Here is a 25,684-nt window from a genome sequence, read left to right as displayed (position 1 = left end):
TTATTTGTTCAAAAAAGCGAAACCTATTATAAAATATGGATAAGAAAATTAAACATAATTATAAAATGAAATATTCATTAAAGAATACATTAAATGCTCACTCGTATTTTTAAACTTTATTATAGGGATAAATTGGATGGTGTTAATTTTACAATTATGTATAATTAAATCGTGGAATAAAACAAATATAAAATTTAGATTAAGTTTTATTTTATAATTAGATATTTTAAAATTAGCAAATTTACTTAAAAACAATATCATACTATATCAAATTTTTTAGTAAATTAAAAATATTTATTATCAGAATAAAATAGTTTCAAAAGATTTATATATTTTTTTAAAATACTAAGATAAAGTTAAAGAAAATCCAAAATACAGCCTGAAATTATCCTAAAAAATAAATGATATTTGTTTTTAAGTTTAAAATCATAAAAATCAACTTCAAGTCATATCAAAAAATTAGGTTGGATTAGGTATTTTTACCCTATGTTCATGTAAATTTTATAAGAAAAATACTGCTCTTGCACCTTAAAAAATAAACCCATCTTACAACTATTTTAATAATATAATTAGAACTTTAAATTAAAAAATAAAATAATTTTAACTAAAATATTATTATTGTGTCAAGTGAATATTTTTTGTTTAGTGAGTGTTGATATGTCACCACTCATCTTATAAAGGTAAATGAATATTTTCATAATTAAACTAAATTAAGGATAGAATAAAAAAAAGTGAATTAATTGTAGTTCAAAAACTATATAAAAAATAACAAAAGATGCCGATTATAATTAAAACATTTGAAGTTCAAAGGAAAAAAAGTTAAAAAACTAAATTGTTAGTGACTATTATATTTTTGTAAATTAATTTGCTGTGGCGGGGAAAAGTAGTTGTAAAGGCACTGCAATGTCAAATAAAAAAAATAGTAAGAATAAAAAGAACACCTGGGACCAACATCTTGTTAAAGTTCTTGTGTGGATGAGTCATAACTCCGTGATCAAAGTCAGCCACTGTAGCAAAAATTCATCCATTACTATTTCTTACACCCTTTTCAAATCAACCAGTTACCATTTTTTATAACATTCATTTGTATTTAAAAATATATTAATTATTTTTTTCTAAAATATCCTTAACTAACTCTGATTTACTAAAAGAAATTAATAAACTCTTGAAATAATTTTAATAAAAGTCTCTCTTCTGATTTGATTTGAGAATATAAATATCAAAGTCTCACTTTACTGGTTTAATTATAAATATAATATGGACAATTTTAAATCAACAATAAAAATTACGGCCTAATTTATTGTTATTAAATATTTTTCTTAAAGAATGCAAATTAATTAAAAAAGTCTTGCAAACAAGAACAAAGGAAGTATACTAGCAATTAGGCAGGACAGAGGAAGTTTTAAAAACCGGTTTGCCAAGGTTCGGATTTGTCCCCAAGAGTTGAGATCAAACAAATTTCTTCTTAATTTTAGGGAAAAAAATTAGCATTAACTTTTCATAAACTAAAATTAATTTGTACATAAAATAGTTTAAAAAAAACTTTTTATATAACTTCTTTAAAGTTTTTAAAATTCTACAAGTTAATGAAAAAGTTAATTATCTGTGAAAACAAATTCATACTCAAATAATGAAAAATGGGTATATTACACACTAATATTAACAACAGAACAATCCTACAGAGCCTGAGTTTTGAAAACATGAGTTAATGAGTATGCTACGGACTATAATTTGTTTAAGTACAGGTGAAAGTACCATAGAAGCAATTAGACAATAATTTTGACAAGAACCTATTGACTTTCATCTTCGAATTGAATGTAATCATCGTTATCTTCATCAGAACTACAGCCGTTGTCCATGACATTGACTTGCGACTGACGAAATTTATTGATAGCATCTTTAGCTTCAGAAACCAAGGCAACTTTTGCAGCTTTAACTGCATCCTTTCTCTTTATGCTTCTTCCTTCGCCAATTATCTTCGTAGAGGCTGCTCTTCTCCTAGATTCCCTACAGCGCAATTGATTCACATATTTCTCATGCAATACCCTGTTCTTTACTTTCTTTAGTACTGGAGGACTAACAAGATCTGTAATGTGCGAGCCACTAAATCTTGAAAGTAGCTTATTACCACTTGAAGATGATGTTTCAGTGCAACTTTGCAGGAACCCTTTATTCTCCTTTAGCTGCTTTGGAGTAGAAAGGGATTCACTAGGCTGTAAAGCATTAGTGGACAAATCTATTTTTGGTTCAAGAACAGAAAATATGTCCCCTGCACGGTCTGGATCATCTGTAAGCCGGCGCTGTAACAGTTTCTCAACAGACTTCTGGGTAATAATGTTCTTTGGTTTTAGAACACTAGATCTTCTAACTTTTATGTCAATAGGGTTGAGAAATTTACTTGCAGATAAAGAAAATTCCTGAATGGGTGATGACTTCAATGTCTTTGCCCTTGATCGAGGCTGCAATTGAACTGGAGTCACATGGTCAAAGTGAATTCTATCAAAGCATTCCTGTTGAGACTTTCCAGGCACCTGCAACATATTTTGAATGGAAATGGTTCAACCAATACAAGAATAAAACCTATCCATAAGCTAGTTGCATCCACATGTACCTGACAAGCAATTGACTAGGGGACAGACCAGAAAACTACATTTGTTCTTTAAGAAATATACATAAAAGAAATTAAATTATCTAAAACTTTCAACAACAATTCCTCAATGTCTGGATATGCGAGTGAAATTAAATGAAATGAGATCGGATGGAATACAGTTAACATGCCATTGTTCTGTAAATTTATAGGATGAAATGGAAACCATCTCATATCATATCCCCATTTTCAAGGGGAAGAAAAATGTTACACATTTCATTCCCTCCTATTTGATAAGTTAGAGTAGCTATTTTTAGAGTTAGTTAATTAGTTAGTCGAGTTAGTTAACTAAATCTATAAATAATATTTGCTGTGGCTGAAGGGAAGGTTATGAATGCAATTGTATCAACTGGTATCAGCTGTCAAGTTCCTGAATACACACTTCTTCAGCAATGACGGAATCAACAAGAACACAAGCATCTTTACACCAAATGGAAAAATGGTTAGAAAATTGCATTCCTGAGAAGACTGAACAAAATATTATGGAGTTGGCAGGTGCTATGCAAAAGAAATTACATGAATACTTGAAAGGCACCATCAGTGAAACTACTCCGAAAAATTCCCAAAGATTCAGAGAGGTTACCAAGAGTAACAATTCAGGACATAGACAAGATCACAGTCCATGATGTCCAAGAATCTGGTTCGGGTAACATTAGTTCACATTCTGCTGCTCCTTATTCATGTGGAACTTGGTTAGATAGAGTCGATTTTCCAAGAGTCAATGGTGAGAACGTGAATCAATGAATTTGCCAATGCGAAATGTACTTGCCATTGATTTTACTCCTGATCAATTTAAGGTACCTCTGGCAGTTGTGCATTTTTAAGGTAAAGCTTTGCAGTAGCATCAGGCTTTTGCTAAATCCATTAAACATAATCATTGGCCATCTTAGATTGAATATGTGAATTGTTAATGGATAGATTTGGTAAAATTGGGGAAGATCCAATGGTAGAACTGATGAATTTGAGGCAACATTCCAATGTTACTTCCTATCATGAAGAATTTGATGCCATAATTAATAAATTGGACCTTTCTGAAGAATATGTGGTTAGTTGTTTCCGGGATGGGCTTAAACATGATATTCAGATAATGGATTGGATGTTTTAGCCTACTATAGTGATGACAGCTTTTACCTTAGCTGAACTCTATGAATCTGCTAACTAAGAGGGGCATACAGTCAAAATTGGCAACTTCAAAAGCAATTCTAATCCACTGATTTCTTCAAAACCTACACACTTTAATGACAGTAATCAAGGAGATTCGGATAAGGGAAAGGTTTTAACACCTGTCTATAGGAATGAAAGAAGGGCTAAAGGTCTTTGCTGCTTTTGTGATGAACGTTTTACTTATGAACACAGCTTGACTCATAAGAAAGGTCAAGTAGAAAATGAAGAAGAGGATGTTGGGACAATGCAAACAGAGACATTAGTTAAAGAGTCTTTATATGTGGGAGAATAAGGCGAACCACACATTTCTGTTAATGCCCTTACGGGAATTACTGGCTTCAGAACTATGAGGGTTACTAGTACTCAGAAAAAATATTTCCTATAAAAAAAAAGGAATCACTACTGATCCTGTAAAGAGATTGAAGCTGTCAAAAATTGGTCCTTGCTCAAACTGTCAAACAACTAAGGTTTTTTAGGTCTTACTGGCAGATTTGAACAAAACTTTCATAGTATAAGTGGATGCTTCAGGATATGAAATTGGTGCAGTTTTAATGCAAGAACACCATCCTTTAGCTTTCATTCGTAGAGTTCTTAATCAACAACAACAAACTCTTTCCACTTGTGAAAAGGAACTGACTGCAGTTGTTTTTGCAGTCCAAAAATGGAGACACTTCTGTATCTCATTCTCGAAAACCTTACTTGTTTAGAGATTCCTGTACCTTTTGTGTTCTTCGAACTCATTGGAATTCTTATTACTTGAGTAACTGTACCATGAATAGGACACAAAAAAAATGAAACCTAGTATCATTCCATTCTACCTCACTGCATTCAAACACAAACAGCTGCCACCTTTCAGAACTACAGTTTTGCCCTAAAAGAGTACAATAACTTATTCACTGCAATTCTTAGCTGAAAATAACATACAAGTTCTGACCGCACACTTGAAGCACCATATATGTTTTCTAACATTTCAGTAGACAACACAAAGGAATCATATTAGTTTCTGAATTCATTCTTCCATTATCAGCAATCATATTAAAACTCGTTAAACTGTAAACCAACCACAAAACAGTCAGCTTTCAAGGGTTACACAAGCCAATCCCAAACATTCAACTTCAGTTAAATTGCAACAGCAAGAATCACAGAACTTTGTTCCAAGTTGAAGTCGAACAGGAAGTCAATATTTTCTACTGCATATACACACAGAGAGGGATGCATACCAGTTTGGAAACGTTCTTCCAGAAATGGGGGCTAGGCTTTGCAGTAAAATATGCTCTTTCAAGAGCCAAATATTGTTCCTTCGTCCACCCTTTGCTTATTTCATCGCCATTGCGCTTTCTCTTCTCTCCATTCCCCCCCTTCTTTCTTTCTCCACCAAAACCCTCATCACAAACAACACGGTTTTCTTTTGTTTTAACTCCAACGATCTCTCTATTTCCACCCTTCTTTCCTCCCGGACCAGAAACAACACCATTTCTGGTCGTTTCAACTTCAACTCTCTTCCCATTTGCCCCCTTCTTTTCTCCCCCACCAATCCCTTCATCTGAAACGACACGATTTCCTTTCCTGTTAACCCCATCCCTATTCACCCTGTTTCTCTCCTTTTTCCTCCCTCGACGACACCCTTCATCCGAAACGTCATGATTTTCTTGCGTTTTAACTTCAATCCTCTTCTCCTTTCTCTTTCTCTTTCTTCCAATTCCAAACCCCTCCTTTCTCTCTTTCTTTCTTCCTCCACAAAAGCCTTCATCCAACACGACACACTTTTCTTTCGTTTCAGCTTCACCACCCTTCACACTCTCGCCTTTCACTTTGTTACCGCTTGGCCCGTTGATGAACCTGGGAGATCGTCTAAGAGATGAAAACCCAACATCCCCATTGTTAAGCCTCGGAGATATTCTCGACTCAACAGTACAGTCATTGGATTTCTTTACGGAAGCGGTGGCTGATTTGGGGTTGGGAGTGGTGTGGTTTAGTTGGTGGAGGAATCTGGGTGACCTTCTTGGGGTGAGGAATTGACTCTTTACATCAGATTTTCTGTCTGCCATTTTCACGAACACTTGAAGGTGTGTGCTTCTACACTGAAAAAAAAAATTAGATCAGACTTTTTGAATTCAAACTCAAATTCAATTCATGAACACATTAACTAACACCCTTTTGGGCTTTACTTCATGCACCATAAGAAATTCTCTCTGCACCCCCCATGTTTGGTGAAAGGATGAAGCTATTATTCGTGTAGATTTTGGACCGGAACTTACCTTGTAACCATGAACTTGACAGAGTGTAGCTGTGTTCTTTTTTTCAAATACTAGTCAAATAAACTCCTAGTTATGATATTTTAAATTCTGAATCAAGTTTTAAAATATCTCGTATAAATTTAAATATTTTCAATTTATTTTTTATTATAATTTTCTATTTTATTATTGAATGTTCAAAATACTTTTTATTTTTTTTTTTACTTTGTCATTTGATTTTCCCATTAATATAATGTGTGTCTATCGCCATAAGATCGGAAATGTCAAAGAGCTCAAGTGTCTGTATACATCCCTTAATCAAGTCTTTATTGTAATTAATGATAATCATGAGTAAAACGGTCTAATCAATGAATCTTAAATGATGAGCGACGGTTTATGGAATAACGAATACAGTTATGTGACTAATCCAAATGACTCATAATCATCAGATGATATCACCTAATTAATCTATAAATATTCACTCTCCATGACACACTAAACTCTATAACTCTACTCTTACTCTTAGCTCTTTCTTAAGAATGCTTCTACTGACTTAAGCATTGAAGAGTCTTTTGCAGGTGGACCTCATCGAAGACCAACTGAAAATTAAACCTTGTTCTCACCGAGGTACCTCTGAGTCTAGTTTTGGTAGGAATATTTGGCACCCACCGTGGAACCTAAGTAAAACTTTTCCCGGACCACAAGATTTATGGTTTTGATGAGAAGTCAATCTATCACATCATCCTCATTCGCAAACCATTGAAGAACCGACATGTTTTATTCATAATCGGTTATGTGAAATTACTTCTCTCTCAATATCTATCTTTCATTTGTCCATCTATTTTTTGTGTTTGTAGTTATAGCTTACCAAGACCATACTATCATTGGATCAACAATACTAATCTGAGTTCAAACACGAACATCGTCAAAGTTGTACGATCAAATACATATTTGAGTTCAACCATAAACATCAGCAATACTTTATCAATCTTGAACCAATTAACAGACATTACTCGAAATCGAAATCAATGGTCGACCTACACTAAATCCAAACGAGTCCATAAGATAATGAATGTCAAAGAGTTCGGGTGATTGTATGCATCCTTCAACCGAGTCTTTATTGTCATCAATGACCATCATGAGTAAAACAACCTAATTAATGAGCCTTAAATGATGAGCGACTATTTATGGAATAATGAATAACAATTATGATGATGTCACCTGATTAATTTATAAATATTCACTCTTCAGGGCACACTAAACTCTATAATATACTCTTAATCTTAGCTTTTTATTAAGAATTTATCATCATTGTTCCTACTCGCTTAAGCATCAAAATCTTTTGCAAGTGGAACTCTCACTCTCATTAGAGACCAATTGAAAGTTTGTTTTCCAAGAAACACGCAGTACTCACCGAGATACCTATAAGTCCATTTTTGATAGAAACATAATGTAATCCTTGTTTCTTTAATTTTTTCTACTTTCTTTGTTTTCTTTAATTTTTTGATTTGAGAGAAATAAAAGTAAATTAACTGACGAAGTTAAGAAAATGATGGTAAGAATAAACGAATTTATCAATAAGTTGGAAATGAAAATACCAAAGAAATGAACATGTCATTTCATTAACAACAAACGTCATATACTTAAAAAAAAATACTTAACTAATAAAAAAAAATTAATAAAAATTTGATTAAAATTACTTAAATTTGATTATAAAGATTCTACCCTCTATTTTATATTTAATAAATAAATTCTCTACAACATGAAAAAAATAATTAGTTGTTATAGTAACTAAATTAGAGACCGAGACTAAAAAACTTTGTAGTTTCTAAACTAGTTTCTATTATTGTTAAATAGTTTATAAATTGATATCTAATTAGCTTCAAAGTTTTAAGTACCAATTATTTATATTCTAAATTTGATAACAAAAACCTTTGGTTGCTAATTAGATATCAATTTAAAAATTATTTAACAATAATATAAATTAATTTAGAAACCATTTTTTTTTAGTTTCTAAAATGGTCTCTAATTTAGACACTATAACAACTTTTTTTTCTTCTCTAAAATTGATTTCTATTTCATGGTTTGCTGTGATATGAAATTTTAAGAATTCAAGATGAAGGAATGAATGCAAATTCTTTATTAATAAAATTCATATAATTTATTTTTGTATAAATTTATATAATAAAAAATGTGTAGCTTCTTATATATTATTATTAAGTAGTAAACTTTAAATCTAACTCAATACTATAAAATTAAATTATAAGGTGAGGGTTGTATTCATTTATATATTATAAAAAAAATGTTTTTATATCTATTCGATATGAGATCTCTAGCACATCCTCTCACGCTAAGATAATTAACTTATGCGTGATACTATATATTTATAAATGATCAATAGCGATTTGATAGCGGGTGACATGATAAGTCTAACACACTCTCAATAGACTCTAAATGATTATGATATTATATTAAAAAATAAAAAAACTAACTCAAACTTATAACTATGTTATTTATACTTTATTTTTAATCACAAATCATACATTTTGTTAATTTTTTTCGGTCCACATCTAGCTTTTGTTAGTGTATGGTTATCATGCAACCAATCAACAATAGATGTGGTGGTAGTATCATCCTTGTAACTTCAATATATTATATATCTTGCTTTTGAGGGAAAAAAAAAGAAGCATTAGTTTCTTCTTTCAATTTCCCTTCTCAACTTAATCTATCTAGATGAGACAATTGATTAGCTGGATCCACTATTAAATCTAATCTCACACAAAGTTGATACGAAAGATTCACTAATTGCAATGTGTTAAACTACATTATCTCCTCCCCCACATCGATGTTTAGGTCAACTACATCACTTACTTTTCTAAAATTTTGACAAGATCCTGCTTTTTGTAGGATATATAGTAAGTATCTCCCGTTATCACAAAACATTAATCTGATTCCTTTTTAAATAACAACGTGCAATTCATGGGTTTTGCGAACTTAAAAAAGGAACATAACTTTCATTTTTATGTACGCAGTTGATGATCTTTCTCTCATCCATGCCTCAGTAAACACCACAATGTTTAATTAATGATAATACGGATTAAATCGAATATATATAACAAAGATATGCTAATAATAAAGCATAAAGAGGACAATTAACACAAAACATTATATAATTAACATGTAAAGTTGACGTAAGAAATGCACTTCTGCAAATTATTTAATGTTCTTGACTATATCCTAATTTTATTGGTGCTATGTCTCTCTCACTTTTTTCTTAAACCAACTCAACATTTTTAAGGATCTAATAGATGGAGTTTAGTACTAGTAACATATCTGATTACTACTTTCCTGTTCAGTTCTTAATGTATGTTTTTTTTATGTAATTTTATAATTTTAAATTCATAAATTTAGTCCTCTAATTAACTTTTTTTATATTTAAATTTCACCATTTTTATTGCTACATTGGTAAAAGAACTATATATATATTTTATTAAAGTTAAATGATAAATTAATCAATTTTCAAAGTAAAGTATCAAAATTAAATTTTAAAAAATCACACGTGTTAAGTATTTTGGTTATTAATTTTACACAATCTTCAATTTAGATTTTGACTTTGTAAAATATAGTTTACGTTAAATCTTAATATGAAGAAAATTATTAGTTAAAAGGTACCGAGATAAAAAAAATCATTTTACAATATTTAAGATTAAGTAATAGTTTCTTTTAATCAGCTGTTTAAATAAAAGATGCTTACATTTTTAAGGACCAACACTTTAGTTATCTGAGAAAGTGAAGTGAGAAAAGTGAGAGAAGGAGGAATAATAATGTTACTATTTTCCTTATTTGGTCTGGAGGAGAAAAAAGAAACAGCGGCACCAATAAAATAGTCATTGATAATGTTAAGAAAATTATATCATAACAATACTAAAAAGATATCAAAAGTATTATTTTATTGCATATAGAAATAGAAAATATTATACAAACTTTTTAAATTTGTATTATTAAAAATTAAAATTGGTTTTTTGTATAAATAATTTATTTATTCATTAAAGATAATTATTCAAAGAAAATGTTCTTTATTTTGTTAGATTTTGACTTAAGAATTGTAAGCACAAAAATATTCAAAATTATGCTTTGGTTTGCTATATCTTTTTCATTTTTCTAAAATTCATGTAAATTTAAACAAAAATAAACAAAATGAGTCAATTAGACTAAAATACATTATCAATGTTGAGTACGAAGGAAAGAAAATTTTACTAATATGTGATACTATAATGAATAAAAATACTAAAATAATATATTTGTGAGTTTTGTCAATTATATATTGATCAATGTGATCAATTTATAAAGTTTTTTAATTTATATTTAAATTTTAACAATTTTCTCTTAAATGTGACTTATTTTTACGTTTTGTAAAACAATTATTCAAATTTATTATAAAAAAGATTTTCAATAAAAAGAATATCATGCGGCAACTTAATCATACTTCTTTGAATCAATTACCAAAGTGAATCATATAAACCCTAAACTCTAATATCACTTATTAAAAAATCCAAAAAAGAAAAATTAGAAAAATCTTCACTAATAAAACACAAACCAACCAAAAAATTATAGCATCACATTTAACTCAGATCTCAGTACAATATTTTAGATATATTTTTTTTATTTATATATATATATATATATATATATAATCATTGAACTTACTTATTTCTATAGAAAGTTAAAAAAATGAAGTAAAAAAAAAAAAGGACAGCCTATAAGAAATTGACCTGAATGAGTAAATCCAGCTTTGACATTTATTCAATTTATCGATTTAGAGAAGGCTAATTGATCCATTTTACATCTCTAAATTTCTTTTATTTTCACCTACTCAAATTATACATTTCTCTAACCTCGTTTAATTTTTTTTTATTTTCGTATTCTTTTATTTTATTTCAAATATAATATAAAGAAAAAGTCCACTAAGCATATAAGTTGTTCCTCAATTCAAAGGCAGCCATTTAGTGAACGTTTGGAAATAATTTGTTTTGGAGAAATAATGGTTTATTTTTTTTAAAAAGCAAAACAAAATACATAATACCATATATATTCGCCATCTTTAACTTTTTATTTCTTTTACTTCACGAAAGCAGAGGAGAGACAACCATATATAATAATATAAATGACGAATGCGAAGCATAATACATACACAATAAAATCAAATCACGTAAAAAACAAAATAATGAAAAGGGATATTGTGCTATTGCACGATAGCTAGAAAAAAAAAACATAATATATATAGGAAAAGGAAAGTGTATTTCACATGCATATAAATATATAATATTTGACCATATGCTCTATGATTTCTACCTAATTTCTTACAATATATAATTGAAAAGTATTAATCCCTTCATCATAACATAAAGTATACAATGGGGAGATATATGATACCATGTTTCCCAATAAGGCCAGGAAGAAACGCCCCAGTTCAGTTTTGTATTCTATTCTTTGAATCATTTCGTTTCAGGCATGAGGGGCCATTTCATACATATATAATATATAAATTTATTTGCTGCATAACTCAGCCATGGAAATTATTACTACCATTTAACAGGAGATCATGTGATGGAATCCAAGATCAGAAATTTACTCATTTTACTTTCGATTACCCTCTTTGATTAGACAATTCAAAACTCTTCAAACATTGATATTTTTTATTCAGGTAAGTTGTTTGAACCGTTTGATATTAACGAGAAGACAATAATAGTGTTTGACTTGACATGTTTTACACTAAAAAGTAATGGGTGGAAGATTTCAAAATATGATGATGAAGAAGGGAGTTGTAGGGACAAGAGAGGTTTTAGTGCAGATCAAGTTGGGCACTTGCGAAAATAGAAAAGAGAAACATGAAAAAGTGACAAGTACTAACAATGATGACGGAAGAGTACAATCTGATACTGTCTGCGTGCGGCTAAAGATAAAAAGAAGTTTCATGGTAATGCGAGAGTGAAATTAAAATTAGGTCATGAATAGAACCCACTGCAAACACTTTCTATCCAACATCATAGTTTTACGAATTCAATCTATCACTTTCATCTCCTGTGTGTTGAAAATTCGTGACCAGACGGAGACAGTGGCCAACATTCCCCACTACCTCTAATCCTTGTTTTACACGCTTCCTCCTTTTTTTAATGTTTCTACCACATCACTCAAACGCAGATATTCTAGTACAATCGCATTGTTTACAAATCGAATCAACTACTATTCTTCCCAGCTACTCTTTTATCATTTTTAATAACTTCAAATATAAAAGTTTAACCATTTTTGGTTTCTCCCAACACATTATATCATCTGAAATTGTAAGTTTGCATTTTTTCTAATTAATCTATTCAATTAAGTCACTTCAATTAATTAATAACTAAACACATACAAGAGCGACACAAAAATGGAATCAAATGAAGCGGTCACGATCTGGGAATTGACCTGGTACCCACGATGTTTTTTGTTTCTACCCTGCTGCATCTTCACCGGGTGATAGAACAAATGGTGGCAACATCATGCATATATATAAACATATTTACACACAGCACCGACCAACGGCGGTTAACATGGTTTTTGTTGGTGATAGCTAACAGAAAGGAGCCACCGGCAGCGGCGGGTGCTGGACGGTGACAACGATGGCATCCGGGCGCGGAGGTAGACGCGGGCAAGGCGTGGCTATGAACTTGGGCAGGTCATCCCCGGGCATCAACACTGGCAAGCTCTGACCCTTGTTTTGCTTCACCTGGTAGCACGACCAAGAAATTAAAATTGAAATTAAAATTAAAATTAAAATTATATATATAGATGATGGTTGAAATAAGGTAAATTTGATGAAAAAGTTACCATGGAGGGCTGCGATTGGGTGAGGGAGGGTGCAGGGAGGGGGTGAGAGAGAGATTGGCGAAAAGAGCGTAGCTTGTCCCAGTGGTAGCAGCAGGAGAAGATGCCGCTGAGGCTGAAGATTATGATCAAGAGGAGGGCAGTGCCCAAGGGGAAGCCCAGGGACGGTCGAGATGTGTCGATGTGGGATGGGGAAGGATCTTGGCCCTCCATCGTGTACACTCTGTGTTGGTGATGTTGTTGCTGTTTGGAATGGCAGTGGCCCTGGTACCATTGAAGTAAGAGAAAAATATGAGAAGAAAAATGAAAATGGAGAATGTGAAGACAGAGAGATATATAGAGAAAAGTGTAGTGGAGAGAGTGAAGTACGGAAGATATATCTGTGGGTTTAGTTGGGTTTGGTTCGGTGACGAAGGCCGTCACTGACAGCGATCACCGTTACCAAAAGTTCCTTCATCGTGCTTTTCTTTTCTATTTATCATCAACTCATTTAACAATAAAACAGATTCATAATCTCCTATGCAAGTAAATATCTTAGAACCTTTTGCATTAAATTCAATGACAAGAAAACAACTAATAATTACGAAATTTTGGATATTTATTCTAAGCATAATATCTTCTTTAAGAACTGTTAACTTGTAATTAAGATTGATTTTGGAAAAATAAGAGTTACACCACCTATCCGGTTCTAATAGAGACGAAACGAGAAAGTAACAACTGCAGATGTTGTGTCGCTTGTCCGTTTAAATAGAGTAAAGTGCAAAAATCATATAAAGTTTTTGTCCCACAAATACTATGTTTTTAATTTGTAAATAACGCCGTTCAATGCATACTTGACCTGAAATATAATAAAAACATAATTGTGGCAAGCAGAGAGTTAACTCTCAACATCAACATGCTCATTGCTTGCGAGGATGTAACCAAAACACACAAAATATTTGTGGTTTGAAGTAAATATGAATATTTGTAAAAACAAGCTAATGCAGCTATTGGGAGGCATGGAAGGTTGCATGCTCCAATCTCACCACTTTTTTTCTATCTTTCAAAATTCTTCTCTAGCAATCAAAGACACTTAGTCGTATATTACTTTTTTTTTCAGGTTTAAGATACAATTTTCTCTTGAAAGAGAGTTTAATTTAATTTAATTTTTTAAAAATGTTTATATGTTTTTGTGCTATTTAAAATCTTTGCGTTTAATGTATAAAATTTCAAATATAAAAATAGACATTGTTAAAATTTAGTAAATCCGTCTCACAAAAATGACGTGAGGTGAATCTGTTGGTTTATCCTGCATAAATTCTGGTCCATTAACCCTGGTCCATTAACCCGCGGATTTGGAGATTAGTTTGTATAAGAAAAAAAAAATTCTTGTTATAATTTTATTTCTATAATATAAAAGTGAATTTCAAAAATAAAAATTTATAGAAGAAAATATTTTACCTTTCAAAATCTGAAACAACTAGTTTAATTTATAGAATTCCACACTTTTTTTTTCTAGTGGGCTGCGGGCTATTACCACCCCTTTTTTTTATGTTATGCACATAGTAATAAATTTGATTTGATATGGAGTAAATGCAACTATGTCTTGGAAGTGGAAAGTTTTATCAATGTCTACAAAACATTTGCTATATAAGAAAAAAAAATAGTCAAAAAATTATGTTTTTTAGAACACTTTTTAATTATATTTTTTAAAATGGTACTCGTAAATTACAGAATTTGACTTTTTTCAATTAATTTTTTATTAAAATAAAATACTTTATTATTCTTGTTGTATTATTTACTTTTGTAAATAATTAATTTTCTTTTTATCAAAACTAGATAATTGACTCGTTTGATTCAGAATATAAATATTTTTAACAACATAAAAGTGAAAAAAAATGTAAAATTAAAAAATAACGAGTAATACAAAATCAAATATAATAAATTAAATATATGTTATGTCTATTTCATTTTTTAATTTCCATAAATAATATTTGTAATCTCTCGTTTATTATTAGTGTATTCAAACCAATGTAAAATAATTCATGAAATACAACAACATATAAGTTTCCATGTAAACAAAGTAAAAATAAATACAAAAGTTATAATTAAAATTGTTCTAGTTTATTTTTCATTAACATTCTAAAAAATTTTACATAAAAAAATTATTAAATAAATATTAATTTTAGAAATAAAAAATAATTAAATTTTATACTATTTTATAAATTAAAAAAAAATATATTGGTATCCATAGTAGTTTCTATTATTAATAAAACTTTATAAATTAATTTTTAAATTAATATTGAATTAAATATTAAGTTTTTAACTATCAATAATAAAAAATATTTTAAATATTAATAATTTTTAATTTATAAAATAATTTTTAATTTATTTAATATAATAATTTTTTTATTTAATAATTTTAAAATTATTTTTATTTTTAAAAAATATTTTTTATTTAATAATTTTCTTGAGTTGTCTTGCTCGAAAAAAATATTAAAAATTACGAAACAACTTATATTATATGTCACTTTATAGTTTATACATTTCATTACTAATTTTCTGTATTCTCGTTCAAAATATTATAATATATGAAATAGTTCTTGAATGAAAGTTATTAGATTTGAAAGCACAATCTATAAATATTTCTTATGAATTTTTATACCCAATCAGTTTTAAATTTAAAATAAACTGTATAACTTTAAACCAAACTTGTGGCAAAGTAATCTTAATATGGAAAAAATCAAATGATATGAAACACATCTTTAATAAGATCCGATGCATACAATTGGAAAATAAACTAAGTATATAGGCAACATATATGGTGCCTTTTAATATATAATTTTTGTTTCCCTTCCTGCACGTCTGATAAAATTGGAACCATATAAAAATTATGCATGTAACTATATATATATATATATATATATATATATATATATATATATAATTCATCTTACTTGAATATTTCCCCTTAAATAGACCACATTTTTATTGGTCATTTTTCACTTATACACCACACATTTGTCGATTTTCATATACAAGTTTACCAAAAATTATGTTATAATTCTATTGAACAGTCCAAAATGTTGATACTATATCATGAATATGTAACTTAGATCTATAAAATTATGTAAAGTTAGAAATGACATTTTAATCAATGAGAAAACAATAAATATATTAGAAAAAGATTGATTTATCTTTAATAAAACTTTTGATATAGATATATCGTCCTGTTAGAAATTTGAATCTCCAAACTCTGAGATAAATAAGAATATTATTGAAAATTAAAAAAATCAATAAATATAGATATTATTATCAACTCTTGAACAAATTATGCAAAGAAAGAAAATATACTGTACAAAGTAAATCAATTGGTATTTTTTAAAAACTTTTGTGATCAAATATCACACACAGATAAATAAAATATAAAAACCTTAAAATAAAAAGAATAAAGAAGCACAATTTTTTTTATATTGGTTATATTTTTTTCCAAATTTACATTTAGTTAAATATCATAATCTAAAGTGAGATTGGTTATATGTTTGAATATCATACCCTAAATACTAATGTACACTTAATACTTATAGTTATCTAATTATAAGTTAAAAAAATTATTAGTTGTTCAAACTATTTCAAGATCTAAAGGTTGAAATAGATTTTAAAAGATAAATAATAAATAATAAAAAAGTAGTATCTCCTAGAAAATTAGTGGCTAGAGTTAAATTTCCATTATATATCCATCAATGTCCTAAATAATTAGTCAATCACTTTTTATCATAAAATATTGATCTTTCTCTAATATTTATTTCAAGTTGATGATATAAAAGTACTATTTAAAAGAATCCAAGAGCACGTATAAAGAAATTTAGACGTAATTATCATTTAAAGATATCTATTAACTCAAATAAAGCTTTGAAAAAAACAAGTTTCATAAATGGGTACGAAGCTCTCACAACAAACACAAAACAAGTTAAAATTGAAAAATAAGAGTGAATTAAGGGGAAAAAAAGAAAGAAAAATAACATACATCCAAGTTTCACCAAGATAAGTGTAAAAATCCGCTCACATGAAGAAGTATTTTAGGATAAGAACCCATTGAACAAAATTCTATATTTTTAAGTCAAATTTCTCACAAAATTTGATTTCAAAAGCAAAAAATACACGAGGGAGAACGGTTTATTTATAGATGAAAAGAATAGCCAAAATAAATTAAGAATGTGTATTACCTTAACTACCACAAAAGTGATATAAAATGGAAGTTATAACTTCCTAATTAATGAGGTGATTGGACGAATGTAGATTATTAACCTTGTTATTAGATAAGTGAATAAACTTGATTATCTACAACGAGTTAAATATTAGAATATTCTATAAATTTTAGAAAATTTACAAATATATTTTTCTTTCCTAATTTCTTCAAATTCTGTGATTTTTATAAAATCTCCATACAATTTCTTATTTTTTATTTTCTATATTTTTTTCACAACATCAAATTCAAAATCATAGTTTGAGTAGTTTCAGGTTTCAACAAGCAAAATAGACTTTAAAATAGAAACAAATAACAATTTATAGAAAATTAAAAAAAAATCAAATATAATCAAATCAATCAACCTAACATATAAACTAAATATACAATAAAATAATGTTTTTGTAATAATTGAAAAAACACCTTTTAGCATAAAAGTATTATTTATATATCTATTAAATATTATCGGTACTTAGTACTTTTTAAAAATTATAGAAAATGTTTATTTTAAAGTATTTTTCTAAAAAAAATATTATAAAATTTAGAAATCGAAGACCCAACTTAATTAAATTGTTAACTTTAAAAAAATGAAATTCAGTACAACCCAAATTAATTTAATAAAAGATTATATTAAAGTCAACCAAATTATATGCACTCACAACCCCTAATACTGAAAGTAAAAAGAAAAAGAAAGTTACGCATGAATAAAGAAATATGGATGGAGATGTTAGTAATACTGATAGCATCAAAGTCACCATCCTAATAGATATCATATGCGTCTCAACCTCAAATACTTTCTTACTTTCTTTCTGCCTCCTTACCATATCTGCCATCTATTTTCTCACTTTACAACACTGCACTTATATAGCCGCCTTTAATTTTCATTACTTAAAACTTTACTTAATATTAAGAAGTGAAGTCACTTACTTATAATTATATATTATGATATAATTAAATGTTATTTATTATCCATAATTCATTATATCATTTATTGGGTGAAAATGTTTTTAGAACTTGAGACTGAATATTCTCTCTATTGAGTTGTTTTTTTTTCTCTTCAACTCCAATTATTTTTCTTGTAGGTATCAGAAGGTGAGGTAGGTGAGGTATCTCTAAAGATACTCCGAGACTCAAGTTATATGAGATATATCTAATTGGTTCAGTCTAAAATTTAAACTATCATTATTTTTTACCATGAGATCTTCTCTTATTTATACTTTTCTATTGAACCTTATGATTATAAAAGGGTTAACATGGTCCAATGATTATTTAATCAAATTTTGTATTTCTAAATCAAAATTTATGTTACTAACCTAAATGGCTCAAATTAAAAAGTAATTTTGTTAATTCTTAACATAATACATTAAAAAGTTTTTCGGTATTAAGACTCGTAGTGGTAAAGTTCTTCGTCCTCTTCCTATTAGATGAGAATTTCCTTCACCAGGCTGGGTCAAAATTAATACTGCTAGGGGGTATCCTGGTCTTGCTACTTGTGGAGGTATTTTTCGTGGGAGTATGGGAGAATTTATTGGTGCTTTTTCAGCGTTTCTTGAAGTTCAAACTGCTTTGGTTGCTGAGTTTTATGGAGTTATACATGCTATGGAGGAAGCTCAAAAAATGAGACTTACTAATGTCTGGCTTGAATGTGATTCTGCCTTGGTTTGTGCTGCGTTTACTGATAGGACTAATGTTCCGTGGATGCTTCAGAATCGATGGAATACTTGTCTTAATTTTTGTGGGACAATCAGGTTTAGGGTAACTCATATTTTTCGTGAAGGGAATGCGTGTGCTGATAAGTTGGCTAATTTAGGATTTATTCATAGAGAATCTTTTCATTGGTATAATAGACTCCCAGCTAGTCTGTTCTTAGAATTCTTTATGAATAGGTATAATCTATCTATGTATCGTTTGTATTAACATATGGGTTTTGGTCTAGTCCCCTCATATTTTTTTTTCTTTTTTTAATAATATTTTTTTTTTCATGTGATGGCAGATGATTGTTGTTACTTGAGGTGTCAGCTTAGCTGAGATGTCAAGTTACATAGTGATGCCTAACACGAAAACTTAATAAAAAAAAAAAAAACATATTAGAAATACACAAGTTGTCATGGCACAAACATTCAAGTCCGTGGGAGAGGACAGCTGTTAATAAGAAGGCGAGTTATTAATTTGGTGAGTATAATCTCTCTGTAACTTTTTGTTTGGTTCTTAGTGTGAAATAGTCTTATCCAGAAGTGAGAGTAGCTGGAGGAAGTGGACAATAGCTGGTTTTGAAAGCAAGGAAAAGAAACAACCATAAAGTGTGGTTAGTAAGCAAAGAGTGGGTTCCTATGTAAGGCCAGAAGAAGGGTGTTTCTTATCCTCTCAAACTGATTCGCCATAAATTCTCTTTCTTTGTTCCTTATTCATAATTGGATTTGGGACCATTAAGGACACTGTTATGTACCACTTTTTGGATTCATGGACTTATATTTGGATATGAGATTAGATGAGCATCTATAAGATATTTATTTATGTCTTGCAATGTACAAGCAAATGCCCCCTTACTATGCGTCTTCCACTCTTTGGACCAATTTCACTTCAGTGCCAAATCCATTATGCAATCCAAATAGTATATCATGCTTTTTCCACTTAACACACCACCTATTATATGCTATTCATTACCGTACTTTATAAGGAATAATGTTACTTTCATAACGATAAGAAAAATGTTATTTCTACTATAACACAGTGAAAAATACCAGTTTAAAATTGTGATATGTTATAATATAATTTTAAAATTATTTAATTTCACTCTCTTCAGTTATAATATAATAGGACTGTAAACGTATTATATTCATAATCACAAACTTTTTTTCTGAGGTGTTTTGATGGAATTCATGAAGAATTTGATTTATAGGTGAGTTGTACTGGTTAGTATGAACTCAATTCCTAATATAGCACTATTTACACTTTTATTTTCTCATTTAATATTCTTTTGTTTTTATTTTTTATCTAGTACTCTTTTATTTTTATTTTTTCATCTAGTACCCTTTATTTTTATTTTTTCATCTAATACCCTTTTGTTTTTATTTTCCTATCTAGTACTGCTCAAGTCAAAGGTTGACCCAATTAACGAAGGTTAACCCATGGTTAGGAAACGGCCTAATCCAACCCTAATCGCTAAACAACCCCCTAATCCGGCCCAACAGCGAGGGCCCATCAAGGTAATATAAATATCACGCATTCCAAGGAATAAGGTACGTCATTATCTACAGTATTCCAGCCAGCCGAATACGATACCCCACTGACTTGAGCGTTGGAGTGCCATCTGCAGGTACCCCACCCGCCTGAGGAGTCGTCCAGCAGGAAGAACTGAAGGAGGAAGTGAAGCACGATCGACCGAGTGACACTCGAAGACAATAGTTCTCCCAGTCCCCAACCTCGTTCGAGAACAATTGGCGCCCACCGTGGGACCGAGGAGAGCCAGCAACAACCACAGCAGTAGATGGTATCAACCCGCAGCATGACCGAAGCAGACCAAACAGCAATGATGATGGCCCTTCAGAAGGAGCTAGCAGAGATGAAGAAGGCACATGAGGAGACGGCTAAGAAGAATGAAGAGGAGATCAAAAACCTCCAAGAAGAAAACAAGCGGATGAAAAGATTGGTCGAAGGGGTGCCATCCCTCGCTGTGACTAATCAGGCCGGCAGGTCCCACGCTACCGGGGCCGGCGTCCAGGCCGAGAAAGACACCAAGAATGATTTCACCCTGGAGATGGATGGAGAATCCCACCCCAGCAAGACCATCAACACCACCGCCCCAGCGGGCCCGGACCGACGCCATCCCTTCACTGACCGTGTCATGGAAACCCCCTTGCCAGACAAATGGAAAGGCTTTAACAGGGACCGTTACGATGGGACGACCGATCCAGATGAACATGTGGACGCGTACACGACCCATATGAGCCTATACACCACGGACGACGCAGTATTCTGCCGAGTCTTTCCAACCTCACTGAAGGGCAGCGCTCTGAGCTGGTTCACCAAACTCCCAGCACATTCAATAGATTGCTTCGAGACACTGGTAGCTAAGTTTGACATCCAGTTCGCAACCAGCCGCCCCCACCATCTAACATCCATAGCCCTGGTCGGCATTCGTCAAGAGAGGGGAGAGTCCCTCCGAACGTTCATCGACCGGTTCAGCAAGACCGCTATGAGCATTCGCAATCTCAGCCCTGAGGTGGCGATGCACCACATGCTGACCGCCCTCAGACCCGGCCCGTTCGCTGACAGCCTGTGCATGCAGCCTGCTATCAATCTAGATGACCTTAGACGCCGAGCGGCCAAGTTCATGCAGCTGGAGGAACTTCGTGAATTCAGAAACAACGCCCTAGCCGAGGCAAGCGGGGAAAAGAAAGAAGATAGAGAGCGGCCAGGAAGGTCCCGAACCGGTCGGGACCAGAAAAGGGACAATCGCGGACCCCGTTTCTCCCGCTACACACCTTTGAACGCGGAGAGGAGCAAAATTTTACAAGAGGCCCTGAGCGCCGAATTAATACCACCGCCCCGAAGGGCCTTAAGCCCAGAAAATGCCGACCGCAACAAACGATGCCGGTACCATAAGAATACCGGCCATTCAACCGAGGAGTGCCAAGCCCTGAAGGACAAAATTGAGGAACTTATCCAAGCCGGGCACATCAGGCGCTTCGTGCGCGGAACCCGAGAAACGCGCCGCTCCCCATGCAAGGAGCAAACGGTCAGGAGACGAGACCGAACCCCCCCAGGCCCACGAGATGGCGAGAGGTGGGGTGACCAACGGGGACGAAGAGACGACCCCCCACAAACTGACACCCGCAGCGGCCGAGAAGTGATTAATACCATAGCCGGAGGGTTCGGCGGCGGAGGTAGTACCAACAGCGCGCGCAAGAAGCACCTCCGCGCCGTCCACCAAGTAAATCTTGTCTCCGTCCGACCAAGGATGCCACCAATCACGTTCACAGATGAAGATTTCAAGGGGATAGACCCAACCCAGGACGACCCCATGGTGATATCGGTCGACATCGATAATTTCACGATCAAAAAGACCCTCGTGGACCAGGGGAGCTCGGTCGACATACTATACTGGAAGACCTTCAAAGCCATGAGAATACCGGAGGAGGAAATGATGCCCTACAACGACCATGTGGTCGGCTTCTCAGGGGAGCGCGTGGGGACAAGGGGGTACATAGAGTTGTACACGACGTTCGGCATGGAAGGGGCCAGCAAAACCCTCAAAATCAGATACCTGGTCATAAACGCCAACACGTCTTACAACATCCTCCTCGGCAGGTCGTCCCTCAACAAACTTGGAGCGATCGTCTCCACACCCCATCTGGCAATGAAGTTCCCTTCCCTCACGGGCGACATCCTGACCATACATGTAGATCAAAAGGTCGCCCGAGAATGTTACGCCGAAAGCCTGCGGGTCGAGCCCACACAACAGGGGTCCAGCGGCAGCCGCTCGCCCAGGCGAAAGATAGCCGGCCGTGGTAGGAGCCCCCGCCGACACTCACCCCAACCCAAAAAAGGCATCACCATGGCAGACCTGGATCCCAGGGAGATTGAGCCGAGACTTGAGGCCAAGGACGAGCTACGACAAGCCAAACTCGATGGGAAGGATCGGTATATAAGCATTGGCACGGCAATGGCCGCCGCCGATGCAGACTTCGTTCACCAAACCCTCAAGAGAAACGTAGACCTTTTCGCGTGGACGACGACCGATGTACCTGGCGTCCACCCGAACATCATCACCCATCGCCTCTCTATATATAAAGAAGCCCGACCGGTCGCACAAAAGAAGAGGAACCATGGAGAAGACAAGCGGTTGGCCGCCAGAAGTGAGGCTGAGAAGCTCTTGAAAGCCGGCTTCATAGCCGAGGCACGATACTCCACTTGGCTAGCCAACGTCGTGATGGTTAAAAAGCCGAGCGGCAAATGGCGAATGTGCGTAGACTACAAGGACCTCAACAAGGCATGCCCCAAGGACTCATATCCCCTTCCCAACATCGACCGGCTCGTAGACGGAGCGGCCGGCCTCAAGATATTGAGCTTCCTGGACGCCTACTCCGGCTACAACCAGATCAGCATGCACCATAGCGATAGAGGTAAAACGGCCTTCACGACGGACGGTGCAAACTACTTCTACAAGGTGATGCCGTTCGGCCTAAAAAACGCCGGAGCTACCTACCAGAGGCTCATGGACAAAATTTTCAAGGGGATGATTGGCCGAAGCGTAGAAGTCTACGTGGACGACATCGTGGTGAAGTCTGACTCGTGCGGCCAACACATCACAGATCTACAAGAAGTCTTCGACGCTTTAAGAAAGGTCAACATGCGCCTTAACCCCGAGAAGTGCGCATTCGGCGTCGAAGGCGGCAAGTTCCTCTGCTTCATGCTGACCCACAGAGGAATCGAAGCAAACCCCGACAAGTGCAAAGCCATAACGGAGATGAGGAGCCCAAAAAACCTGAAGGAAATTCAACAGCTGCTTGGCCGACTCACAGCACTGTCCAGATTCGTACCCCGCCTCGCCGAACGGATTAGACCGATGCCGCTATGCTCCGCAAAACTTCGAAATTCAGCTGGAACGAGGAGTGCGAGCAAATCTTCGGCCAGCTCAAAGAATTCCTGTCCTCGCCGACCGTCATCCAAAAGCCCCGCCTAGACCTACCCATAGTAGTCTACCTAGCGGTATCGGAGGAGGCGGTCAGTGCCGCCCTTGTCCAGGAGGTAGACCGCGAAGAACACCCGGTATACTTTGTCAGCCGGACGCTCCATGCAGCCGAGACCAGGTACCAAATGATAGAGAAAGTGGCACTGGCCCTAGTGCTGACAGCAAGGAGAATGCGCCCGTACTTCCAGAACCACGAAATCAGGGTAAAGACCAACTATCCCATATATAAAATTTTATCTAAACCCGATCTTGCAGGACGAATGATAGGGTGGTCGGTCGAGCTTTCAGAGTTCGACATTAAGTACGAACCGAGGGGCGCCATCAAATCCCAATGCCTAGCGGATTTCGCAGCCGAGCTCCCCAAGAACACAGAAGTCTCAACCAAATGGGTCCTCTACGTGGACGGCTCTTCCAATAAAACGGCCTGCGGGGCCGGGGTCGTCCTCGAAGGGCCTGGAGATTTACTGATTGAGCAAGCCCTCCAGTTCTCCTTCAAGGCAACGAACAACCAGGCAGAATACGAGGCCATACTGGCCGGCCTCAACTTGGCAAACGACCTGGGCGCGCGAGAGGTCGCATGCAAAAGCGACTCCCAGCTGGTCGTCGGCCAAATCAAAGGAGAATTCGAGGTCAAGGAGCCCCTCCTCCAACGATATTACTACACCGTCCGTAACGTCATGGCCAAGTTCGACGCGGTGGCGGTCCAACACATACCACGAGAGGAAAACGAGCGCGCCGACGCACTCTCTCGCCTGGCATCCACGAAAAACAAAGCCACCATCGATCGGTCGTCCAAGTGCGACTAGCACAGCCGAGTGTGGGCGACGCCGAGTGCATGACAGTCACCGAGACCCACACATGGATGACCCCAATCACTCAGTACTTGGAGCATGGGACATGCCAGCCGGGGGAAGAGAAGAATATCAGACGGCAGTGCACCCGGTACACCATGATCGGTCAGGATCTATACCGAAAGGGGTACTCCACGCCACTCCTAAAGTGCCTCACCAAGGAGCAATCCCAATATGTGCTGCAAGAGATCCACGAAGGGGCATGCGGGAGCCACTCCGGAGCCCGAACGATGGCAGCCAAAATAATCCGCGTAGGGTATTATTGGCCGACCGTCCACGGAGACAGTGCCGACTACGTCAAGAAATGCCAAAAATGCCAAGAGTTTGGCCCCCTCCACCACCGAAAACCAGAGGAACTGCACAGCATAACGTCACCCTGGCCGTTCGCTATGTGGGGAATGGACATCATCGACCCATTCTCACCAGGCAAAGGCCAGACAAAGCATCTGCTGGTCGCGGTGGATTACTTCACCAAGTGGATAGAGGCCGAACCGCTAGCCACGATCACCGCCCGAAACGTCCAAAACTTCGTGTGGAAAAACATAGTATGTCGATTTGGCATACCACACTCAATAGTATCCGATAACGGCCGACAGTTCATTGATCAAGGCCTCATGACTTTCTACGACGACCTCGACATCAAATCCCTCACAAGCTCAGTCGAGCACCCACAGACGAACGGACAAGCTGAAGCGGCCAACAAGGTTCTGTTGAACGAGCTAAGAAAGAGGCTCGGCACGACCAAGGGAAGATGGACGGAGGAACTACCCGAGGTCTTATGGGCATACCGCTGCACCCCACAATCCACCACACAAGAAACCCCTTACAGCCTCACGTACGGCACCGAGGCCATGATACCAGTAGAAGTCGGGGAGCCATCCATCTGACGCCAACTCTTCGACTTATCCCTCAACAAGGAAAGTCTGGCGGTCGGCCTCGACCTCTTGAACGAGCTTCGAGATAAGAGCAAGATACGAGAAGCGGCGTGCAAGCTCCGAGCGGCAA

At 34.7% G+C, this 25,684-nt stretch overlaps 3 protein-coding genes across 4 annotated transcripts; 1 reads left to right on the top strand and 2 right to left on the bottom strand.

The window, feature by feature from the left end:
• Positions 1–1,604: 1,604 nt before the first annotated feature.
• Positions 1,605–6,083, bottom strand: LOC137811280 (uncharacterized). The gene is made up of 2 exons (XM_090298514.1): positions 5,032–6,083; positions 1,605–2,531 (listed from the first exon to the last, which is right to left on the bottom strand). The coding sequence occupies exons 1-2, from the start codon at positions 5,857–5,859 to the stop codon at positions 1,791–1,793; spliced, it is 1,569 nt and encodes a 522-aa protein (XP_090154640.1). The 5' UTR covers positions 5,860–6,083; the 3' UTR covers positions 1,605–1,790.
• Positions 6,084–12,374: 6,291 nt separating this feature from the next.
• On the bottom strand, positions 12,375–13,431 carry LOC137811279 (uncharacterized protein At5g65660). 2 transcript variants are annotated; one of them, XM_068612962.2, is made up of 3 exons: positions 13,279–13,431; positions 12,913–13,173; positions 12,375–12,811 (listed from the first exon to the last, which is right to left on the bottom strand). In XM_068612962.2, the coding sequence occupies exons 2-3, from the start codon at positions 13,120–13,122 to the stop codon at positions 12,656–12,658; spliced, it is 366 nt and encodes a 121-aa protein (XP_068469063.1). In that variant the 5' UTR covers positions 13,123–13,173; positions 13,279–13,431; the 3' UTR covers positions 12,375–12,655. The 2 variants fall into 2 exon arrangements, with proteins under 2 accessions (XP_068469063.1, XP_090154639.1); XM_090298513.1 differs by lacking the exon at positions 13,279–13,431 and having other exon boundaries at positions 12,913–13,259.
• A 7,208-nt stretch (positions 13,432–20,639) lies between these two features.
• On the top strand, positions 20,640–23,819 carry LOC137809324 (uncharacterized). The gene has a single exon (XM_068610453.2). The coding sequence runs from the start codon at positions 20,640–20,642 to the stop codon at positions 23,817–23,819; it is 3,180 nt and encodes a 1,059-aa protein (XP_068466554.2).
• Positions 23,820–25,684: the final 1,865 nt, after the last annotated feature.

This window comes from Phaseolus vulgaris, chromosome 2 (genome assembly GCF_051622355.1).
Source record: "Phaseolus vulgaris cultivar YP4 chromosome 2, ASM5162235v1, whole genome shotgun sequence".
NCBI classification, from domain to species: domain Eukaryota; kingdom Viridiplantae; phylum Streptophyta; class Magnoliopsida; order Fabales; family Fabaceae; genus Phaseolus; species Phaseolus vulgaris.
Note: the sequence above shows the minus strand (reverse complement) of the source record. Positions and strands in the feature narration are given on the sequence as shown.

Excerpts from the sequence above, each read along its gene's own strand:
- LOC137811280 (XM_090298514.1), bottom strand. The coding sequence starts at position 5,859 with ATGGCAGACAGAAAATCTGATGTAAAGAGTCAATTCCTCACCCCAAGA. Across the intron at positions 2,532-5,031 it reads GGAAGAACGTTTCCAAACTG|GTGCCTGGAAAGTCTCAACA; the intron begins GTATGCATCCCT and ends AATATGTTGCAG.
- LOC137811279 (XM_068612962.2), bottom strand. The coding sequence starts at position 13,122 with ATGGAGGGCCAAGATCCTTCCCCATCCCACATCGACACATCTCGACCG. Across the intron at positions 12,812-12,912 it reads CCCAATCGCAGCCCTCCATG|GTGAAGCAAAACAAGGGTCA; the intron begins GTAACTTTTTCA and ends TCGTGCTACCAG.
- LOC137809324 (XM_068610453.2), top strand. The coding sequence starts at position 20,640 with ATGACCGAAGCAGACCAAACAGCAATGATGATGGCCCTTCAGAAGGAG.